General features: G+C 27.0%; 1 protein-coding gene across 1 annotated transcript; it reads left to right on the top strand.

The window, feature by feature from the left end:
• Nucleotides 1–8,472: 8,472 nt before the first annotated feature.
• On the top strand, nucleotides 8,473–9,207 carry LOC107606650 (uncharacterized). Its single transcript, XM_016308689.1, has one exon. It carries the CDS (start codon nucleotides 8,473–8,475, stop codon nucleotides 9,205–9,207), a length of 735 nt encoding a protein of 244 aa, XP_016164175.1.
• Nucleotides 9,208–9,894: the final 687 nt, after the last annotated feature.

Here is a 9,894-nt window from a genome sequence, read left to right as displayed (position 1 = left end):
TGCAAGGTGGTGAAAGTAACTGGTTTAGGATTTCGATGTTTTGTACTCTATGGCCATGTAATATTTATAGAGTTTGTGAGTTTTTTTAACCAAAAGAAAATTCTGTTTTATTAATGCATCCAATCTTTATCTTAATCTATAGATGGTTTTAAATATGGTTTTGATTTGTTAGTTGTTACTAATTGATATTTCTCGTACATCTTAAATTGTTAAAAAGATTTGAGAATATGTTAGAGAATCAAATCTTAATAAATTTGAAAATTGGATTGAAATTATTGTTGCTTTGGAATTTAAAAATTATTATTGTTTTAATTGTATTAAAGTTTACATTTTGAATTTACTCTTAAAAAGTTAAAATATTTTATACTGAATTTTAAAAAACTAAAATATCCTTTTAGAATAATTTTAAAAATATTAAAAAACAAGAGGTTAATTTGTTAATTTCTAAAAAAAAGCCTTTCCCAATGCATCGTTAAGCTTGAAATCGACACAATGCACTTAACTTCTACCCAATTTATAACCGCCAAAATTTTTAGTTTTAACTTTTAAGAATTAACTAATGGCCGTTGTAAATGCCCAATATTTTTTTTTTTTTTGCTGAACATGTAATTAATATTTACGTGTTTGCTTGAGAAATGAATAAAAAATTAATGAAAAAAGTAGATAAGATAAAATAACTAAAATAGATCGATTTTTGTTGGCTATGAAAGACAAAATAAAATCCTTGCAAAGACGGGGACGAATCCAGGAACAAGGGAAAGGAGGGCACTTCCCCCACTAAATTAAAAATAAAATGTAATAGTTTTATATAAAATTATAAATATATATATATATATTTGCTTTTAACATAATTATATTTTTTGTCTCTACAAAAATTTGTAAAAATTTTATTTTGAGATTTATGTTAAAAATAATTTTTATTAAATTTAATATGTAATAATATTTATTTTGTTAAATTTGATTTAATATAAAAATAAAAAATAAATAAATAAATTAACTCAATAAAAAATTTATAAACAGTGTTAATATAATTTTTAAAATTAATTAATTAGTTAATTATCAAATTAAAATTCAGTTTTCTAAATATAAATAAAATTATTAATATTTTTTTTAAAAAATTAATTGAAATAAAAAATATTTATCTATTAATTAATATTTTTTATTTTAAAATTATATAATACTTTTTAATTTTATCTCTTAAAAAATCTTATTTGTAACAACTATTTTGAATTAAAAAGTATTTTATGTCATAAATTTTATAACAAATAAACTTTTTAACAATTCAATGGGTGGTAATTAATATTTGAAAATTATAATGAGTAGTTGAACAATTGTTTAAAATTATAGAAGTTAATTTTGATATATTAAAATATGTATATTTTTTTACATAGTCATTTAATTACATTTATTTTTTTAGATAATTATTTATGTGATGAATGTGAAAATTTATTTTTTTAATTACAATACATAATTAAATAAATGTAAAAAAATTTTAATCTAATAGTGCATCAAAATTAAATTAAAAAATATATAAAAATTTAATTATTAAAAAAAGAGATAAAAATAATTATAAATTAAGTTTCTATTATTTTATATTGATGGTAATCAGTGGCTAAGAGAAGGATGAGTTGAATCTTAACCCATTTTTGCTGAATATTAATTATTGTTTTTTCAAAGAAACTTTTAGGAGATATTTCTGTTTTTTGTCTCATAACAAGTCAAGAGACATTTTTTTTTGTCTCGTAATCGGTTAGGAGATATTTTTCAATTTTGTCTCCTACGCAACAGAAACAGAAATAGAGTAGAAGAAAAAGAGAGAATCACACCCAGAAGTATCCTGGTTTAGCTGCTAAGTGTAATGCAGCCTACATCCAGTTTCCATCACAACAGTGACGGAATTTTACTATAATCATCAGATTACATACACTAATTCTTCCCTAAGAACTACCCATTCCTATTTGGGACAAGTTCAGAATCTATCCCCAAAACTGAATTTGACTTGGACAACTGCCAAACTTTTAACCGCAAAGTGCTAACCCAACTTGTAAAGGAATCCCCACATGATCATGAAACACAACCCAGATGTACAAAGGAACTCTTAGACATCTATGTCTTTTTCTTTAATTTTGCTCTTTTTGCCTTTTTTCTCTCACTGACTTTTTCTTACAAACCTCACTCTATTTGCCTTTTTTTCACCATGAGACTCAAACAGACAAAACTAAAGAAAAGAATACAAAATAAAACCCATTGAAGGAGAAGAACTCTGTTAGCTTAGGGTAGCTATGAGAACTCTGTGCTTTCTCTCCTTACTTCAACCCTTGGTCGTTCACCCTTATTATAGAAGGGGAAGCTTCCAACGTTAAAACCGGTTCAACCAAGTTACTAACATCTTCTCCAACACATAGCCAGTTTGGACAGAGAGAAGAAAGAGGAAAAACCGAAAGCAAATCAACATGCATATACCTCTCTCTCATCCCTTTTCATCAAGCTTCTTCAATTTGAGCCTTCCATCTTGACTTTGGCCCCAAGAATGAATTTCAACCCTTGATTCTCTGATCCTTGACAGCTCCAATCTTTCCATATTTGCTTCTTCCTCTCAGTAGCTCCCGTAGCTACCTTCTCTCTTGGATGAACAAAAATGGAACAGAGCTTTAGCCACAGAGATCTTTCTCTCTGACCGAGACCGATCCTTTACATTTTTGGCATGAGGATCTTGAAGTTTCTTCTTCACATCTTGTTTTCAATGACAAAGATCTTAACCACTTTTTGCTTCGGATCTTCTTTTTGCAAAGGTTATCACCCTAGCCTTTTGCTTCTTCCTAACTTTATTGCTTTTCTCTGATAACTTCTTCAATCTTCTTTCTCTGATGGAATTGACAACCGAAAACAAGAGAGAGAAGAGAGAAAAGAAAGAAAGCATTGAATGTAAGATTAAATGAAATTAAAATGTTACCAACATTTTTTAATAAGTGGAGTAACGTGTGGAGCCATCAATGTAATAATTAATTCAATTTTAATTTTCTCTTTCAGTTACCAATGCATGAATTTAATTAAATTAAAATTTGAATTCCATTTCACAAATGGGAGTAGGTAACTGAATAGAACATGCTCCTTTGCTTTTTTTTCAATTTTGGACCAAGACTTGTTGGTCTTTCAACAAAATTATTTTTGGCTGCACATTGATTTCCTGACCTAATTCATCTTGCTGTCCAATTAAATAATTGGACCACATTGCATGGAATTATTCTTACAAAGGCTGGATACTTTCTCATAATATTGGGTTTATGTGACTTTCGGCCCAATAATCAAAATCTGCATACTAAACAAAATCATTAAACAAACAATTGGAAGCAAAAATTAATAATTTTTTTTAATTAATAATGTTTGATCATCATCATATTTTAAGTTTTTCAAACTCAACATATATAAACATACTTTTATATACAGATTTAGTTTTTTTTGGGTATTTATATATAATTTTAGTTTCAAATTATAAATACTAATGTATCAATAAGCACTAACGTGCTAAATAATTCACTCTTTTTATTATTAAATGTGTATAAGAATAAATAAAAGTAAAATTAGTTAGGATGACAAATTATTTATAATTTAATTAAGATGTTTTAAGTTCAAGTTTTAAAACTAAAAAAATATTTTATTTATAAATTATATATAATGAATAGTATTTTAAGAATGAAAATGTTCATTAACTATTTTTAATTTTTATATCTCCATTATATTTTTAGTATAATTAACAATGCACAATAATATTTGTTTTAGTATATAGATATTTTTACCTTCACTTTTAAAATTTTTTAGATTTGTCACTGTTTATATAGTTATATCTATTAAGAGTAAATAATCATTTTTTATCATAAAAAATTGAAACACTCACAATACTAATCATAACTAATAATTTAAATTAATTTTATAATCATAAAAAATTTATTCCGCTTCACATTTTTAACCAAACGTGAATTTTTCACATTCATATATTAGTAATCTCATGCCTTTTGAATCTTGTATTCACTATCCACCTCCAAAATTTCACTAATAGCATCCATATAAAATTCAAAACTATTACCGAAACACACACAGTTGAGGCAATGCAAAATTCAAGTTCAAACCTTTTGAATATTACAAATTGACATCACACATTCATATATCACAGTACTAAAGTTAGGATCTTTCTAAACTAACAGCAATTAATAAAAAACATTTAAGTTAAAAATTAACAACAAACAAAAATTACTAAATTAACAATGAATAAAATACTGAAATTAACAATTTAATCAGAAATCAACAAATAATCTTATGTGTTTTTGTTTGTATTGTTGTGCCAATTTATAAGGCTTTACGTAGCCGAAATATAAATAAGGGATTAGTACGTAACAAAAATTATCAAATAAAAATCAACGCCTTTGAATATTTAAATCGCTAGAATTGGAATGCCTTTATATATATTATCAATCGGTATGCATCTGATGAAATAGCTCTCTTATAAACCCACACGATCAAATGAAAGTTTAGCTTGGTGGTTTGTTTCAACAAACCATTTGTAACCTAATTAGTAAAATATTTGTAACATTTTCAAATTAAAGCAAATCATTACTAAATTGAAAATTCAGCAAAAATAATTTTTGCTCTAACTTAAAAAACAAAAACAATGAAAAAAAAAGAGTAGAAGCAGGCACCAACAAGAACACAGCAAAAGTGATGATGGAAAGGCGATGACGAATACTTTGAAGGCAAATTAATGCAATAACAACGATTGAGATGGGAACGTACAAGCTCTGAATTGTCAGCGATGGTGATTACACCGGCAACGCTCACAAACGATGAACGCTGGTGAAGAGCGACAACGTCCGTTGGATTAGAGGAGAATCGACTTCACCATTGATGAAGGACTTTTACTCTGTGCGCGAAACCTTTTTTTTCTTCAATTTGGTACCAACTCCTTCACGGGTGAGTGATTAGTTTAGTAAATAAGTGTTGTATTATTAAATTAAAATAAAATAAGGGTTAAGTACGATTTTGGTCTTGAAGGTAGGGGTTGAAAATTATTTTCGTCCCTAACTTTTTTTTGCTTACAAAATCGTCCCTAAGATTTAATTTAGTTTTAAAATTATCATTTTTACCAAAATTTTAACTTTTATTACCAAATTACCCCTAATTAAAAAATATAAAATAAAAAAGGAAAAAAAAAACGAGTTAAAGGACTGGGGAACAGGGGAAGGGAATCACGCTAGGGAGAGGGATTTTAGGGAAGAAGAGGGGGAAGGAAAGGTGGGAAAGGGAATCTGCTGCCGCTGCTCCTCGCCGCCGCCGCTACTCATCGTTGTTCGGTCACTGGATCTCGCCACTACTCCTCGTCGTTCGGTCTTCGTCGCTGCTCCTCAACGTTGACGCCAGAATATCCGCGAGGGTGGACATCACGCACCGCTCGTCGTTTCTGCTTCTCCTCCTCGCTTGGTCGCCAGTCGTCGCTGCTCCTCGCCGGTCGCCGCTGCTCCTCGTCCTCCTCGCCAGTAACTCACCTCTGTTGTTGTTCTTTTGCTTCTGCTTCTACTTCTATTATGTTATTGATTCTAATTCCTTCTACTTCTATTATATTGTTGATTTCTGATTATGATTCTTTTATATTGTTGCTTCTAGTTGCTTCTGCTTCTGGTTGATTACATTGTTTCATTGTTGTTGTTGTTCTGCTTCTACTTCTGGTTGATTACATTGTTTTATTGTTTCATTATACAGATTTGTTGATCCGTTATCCATTTTTTTAATGTTTATTACATTATTTCATTGTTGTTGCTTCTGGTTTTGGTTCTGCTTCTACTTTATTTTGGGGAAGAAGTATTTTGTTCCGAATGACGATTTTAAAATTAAGTTAAACCTTAGGGACGATCTTGTAAGCAAAAAAGGTTAGGAACGAAAAAAATTTTCAACCCCTACTTTAGGAACCAAAATCGTACTTAACCCATAAAATAATGACACATATATAGGATAATGAATAGCTACATAAGAAGCCAAACTAATGGCAAATTTAAAAAATTGACGTTAGATTAAAAAGGTCAAACGAGATAAATCTTTCATGGTTACAAAATTAATTTAAATTATTAATCATGGCCAGTATTGTCAGCGCCTCAATTTTTTATGGTAAAAAATGACGATTTACTCTTAATAGATATAATTATATAAGGCTGTGCAAGGATTTTATTTTGTCTTTCATAGCCAACAAAAATCTATTTTAGTTATTTTATCTTATCTTTTTTTTCATTAATTTTTTATTCATTTCTCAAGCAAACATGTAAATATTAATTACATGTTCAGCAAAAAAAAGGAAAAAGTTTGGTAACCAAAATTTTTCAGCCATAATCAGCTAAAACTTTCCATATTTTACTTCATTTATATCACTTAATAACATTTTTATTTTTTACTTCACTCTCTTATCATTCTACTTATCATCGTTCATTCTACTTATCACCGTTCTTATCAAATCTGCTAATTAATGATATTAATTAGAAAATCATATCCCTTTTTATTAGGCACTATTGTAATCAATACTTAATATTCCTTTTTATAATTTGATTTTTATATATAAAAATATAATAAAAATTAATAATAATTATATTTAAGAACGGTAATTATAATATCAATTACATTAAATAATTGCAATTGATTCTTTGTCCGTTATGGTATTTATCATCAATTATTTAAACTATATTTTATTATGTAGTTCAAATTATTTTACATATATACTAATAAATCATGATTCAAAATATTTTAATATTTTATTTTTGAAGACATTATACATTTAAATTAACGTATAATTTTTTAAATCACCGTCTTTGATAATTTAAAAATTTATTTCATGTTTTTCAAAGTGAAAATGATTTATTTTAATTCACGTATATTTCTAAATTTTACTATAATTAGATTTGAAAAAAAAAATGTCAAATACCTAAATTAATTTATTCAATTGACAAATTTATTCATAACATCCACAAGTTCATACACATAACATCCATAATTAAGTAAGATACACATAACATCCAAAATTTTATATTAATAACATCCATAATTTCATACTCATAACATTCATAATTTCATACATATAATATTTATAATTAACAAATTTTTACAATTAATATTACCAAATTTTAAACTATGTGTCTTGTTATATATTTCAAATTATCTTACATGTACACCAAAGGGTCATAATTTTAATATTTTTTATTTACTATTCATATATATACTTATTTATTGATTTTAATACGACGAGTTAATAATTATTTTTTAAATTTTATTTTTTAATTTTAATTTTTTAATTTTATAATAGCCTATATGTAAAATATGAGTTGTATACTAGAAGTTGTTAAATTCTCTAATTTAACATTCATATTTTTATACGTATAATATTTATAATTTTATATATATAATATCCATAATCAATAAATTGGTGCTAATTTATTATTATTTATTATTTTATTTTGCAGGTCATGAACCAATAATTTTAGATATTTTTAATTTTCAATAAATAAAAATTGATCAAATTTAAAATATTTTATTTTTTATAAAATGTGTTGAGGTGATTTGAGTTTTTTTTTTAATTAAAGAGATAAGAATTTGAAATTTTTATTTGGAAGAAAAAAATTATACAATTATAAATACATGTAATAATAATGAAGGAGAAATTTTCGCAATCTGATTCACATTAAATTTAGAATTAACTTTTAGTATAATTAAATAAGGAAAGATAATTAATGATAAAAAGAAATTAATTGCGTCAATTAAATTAGGAGAGTGATTCACACTCTCTTATAAATATAAATACTATTAGTCATATACCTTTATTTATTATCTATAATATTTTAGTTACATAGCATTGATATTGGGCATTTACAACGGCCATTAGTTAATCCTTAAAAGTTAAAACTAAAAATTTTGGCGGTTATAAATTGGGTAGAAGTTAAGTGCATTGTGTTGATTTCAAGCTTAATGATGCATTGGGAAAGGCCTTTTTTTTTAGAAATTAACAAATTAACCTCTTGTTTTTTAATATTTTTAAAATTATTCTAAAAGGATATTTTAGTTTTTTAAAATTCAGTATAAAAATATTTTAACTTTTTTAAGAGTAAATTCAAAATGTAAACTTTAATACAATTAAAACAATAATAATTTTTAAATTCCAAAACAACAATAATTTCAATCCAATTTTCAAACATATTAAGATTTGATTCTCTAACATATTCTCAAATCTTTTTAATAATTTAAGATCTACGAGAAATATCAATTAGTAACAACTAACAAATCAAAACCATATTTAAAACCATCTATAGATTAAGATAAAGATTGGATTCATTAATAAAACAGAATTTTCTTTTGGTTAAAAAAACTCACAAACTCTATAAAAACTACATGGCCATAGGATTAAAAACATTAAAATCCTAAACCAGTTACTTTCACCACCTTGCAATGGAATTCACCTCTTTTTCATGGGCAATCAATTCCATTGAAGATCCAAGCATACCACAAGACTTGTGTTTCGACGATTGCTTCTCCATCATCTTCAGTTTCACCAAAGAATTGATCCAAATTACTCAACCCACAAGTCCAACCTCTGAGGTTGACTTTTCTTCTACAACTGTGGCCAATGAAGCGTTCTTGGTTCCTTCAGATATCCTGTGTAATTGTACTCCGTTCACAGACCTCAATGGAGAAAACACCGCATTCTTGCATGAAGTCTTCTCTTCATTGCCTATATCCCATCAGATATTGGACCAAATTTTACCAGCAATGGGCGAAACCGCAAGAACGATTCGAAGCCATGAAGGGTGTGACTCCACCATGCTGGAGATTGTTGTGAACCTTTATGTTACTACGCACATTGTTGTCGAAGATTCTGATTTCTATAACGATGATCTTCGTCAAAACGTTCCTGAACTGGCACAACTCGTGAATCTGTTGGAGAGAACCAGAATTGATAAGCAAGATGATGATGCTGAAGAACAATGCGCCATTTGCTTGGAAGAGTTTGATTATAGTATTGAAGATTCAAGTGTAGAAGTTGTTCGCACAAATTGCTCGCATGTTTTCCATGAACGCTGCATATTCCGTTGGCTCCGGCGTTGTGCCGACCGGCAATCGCCCTATTCTTGCCCGTTATGCCGCTGTAGCATATTTCCAAACTCACAGATACATGACGAATAGGTTCATCTTCAGTTCTTCACCATAATATATTCCACTTAATTACCCGGCTTACCACTTGAAGGAACCTTTCTTTTTTAGTGTTCCTTAGGCTTCTTTAATTTGTTTTAATAATTATGTAGCATTATTATCCTAATTGTTAAGATGTGAATAAATAGTAATTTTCTTAAGATAGGATAAATCTCCAACCTTAAAGTAAAATTCTAATAGTTGTTTTGTTAAATCAGTCACTGTAAATTAACTTTACACAAACAGCTAATAAGAATGTCTCTGCATGAGCAAAACAAGAAAGATCAATTGGCCATTTTGTCTTTTCAATTCAACTTTCTAAGATCAAATGCTTTAAATGATGGTGTTTGCTACGATGATACTGATAAATTTAAAATATGGACAAATAATAATAAGTCACGTGGAATTTATTTTCTATATCAACATTTAATTTTTGTTTTTTTAAATATATATTATATCACCACTTTTACTAATACACTCTTTTAATTAAATAAAAATAAAAAAATATTTTTTATTTAATTTTATAAAAAAATCTTAAACATCTTTCTTTTATTTGATTAGACAAAAATATCCTTTTAAATTAACGAAATTTTAGAATTCAATTAATTCTAATTTTATAGTTTCAAATAATTTAAACAACAAAACAAGAATATATTAAAAAAACAAAAAATCAAAATTTGT

The sequence above is a fragment of the Arachis ipaensis genome, chromosome B7 (genome assembly GCF_059453495.1).
Source record: "Arachis ipaensis isolate K30076 ecotype BB chromosome B7, ASM5945349v1, whole genome shotgun sequence".
NCBI lineage: Eukaryota > Viridiplantae > Streptophyta > Magnoliopsida > Fabales > Fabaceae > Arachis > Arachis ipaensis.
The sequence above is the reverse complement of the archived record's forward strand: the minus strand, read 5'-3'. Positions and strand labels throughout refer to the sequence as shown.

Coding starts and splice junctions, on each gene's coding strand:
- LOC107606650 (XM_016308689.1), top strand. CDS start 8,473: ATGGAATTCACCTCTTTTTCATGGGCAATCAATTCCATTGAAGATCCA.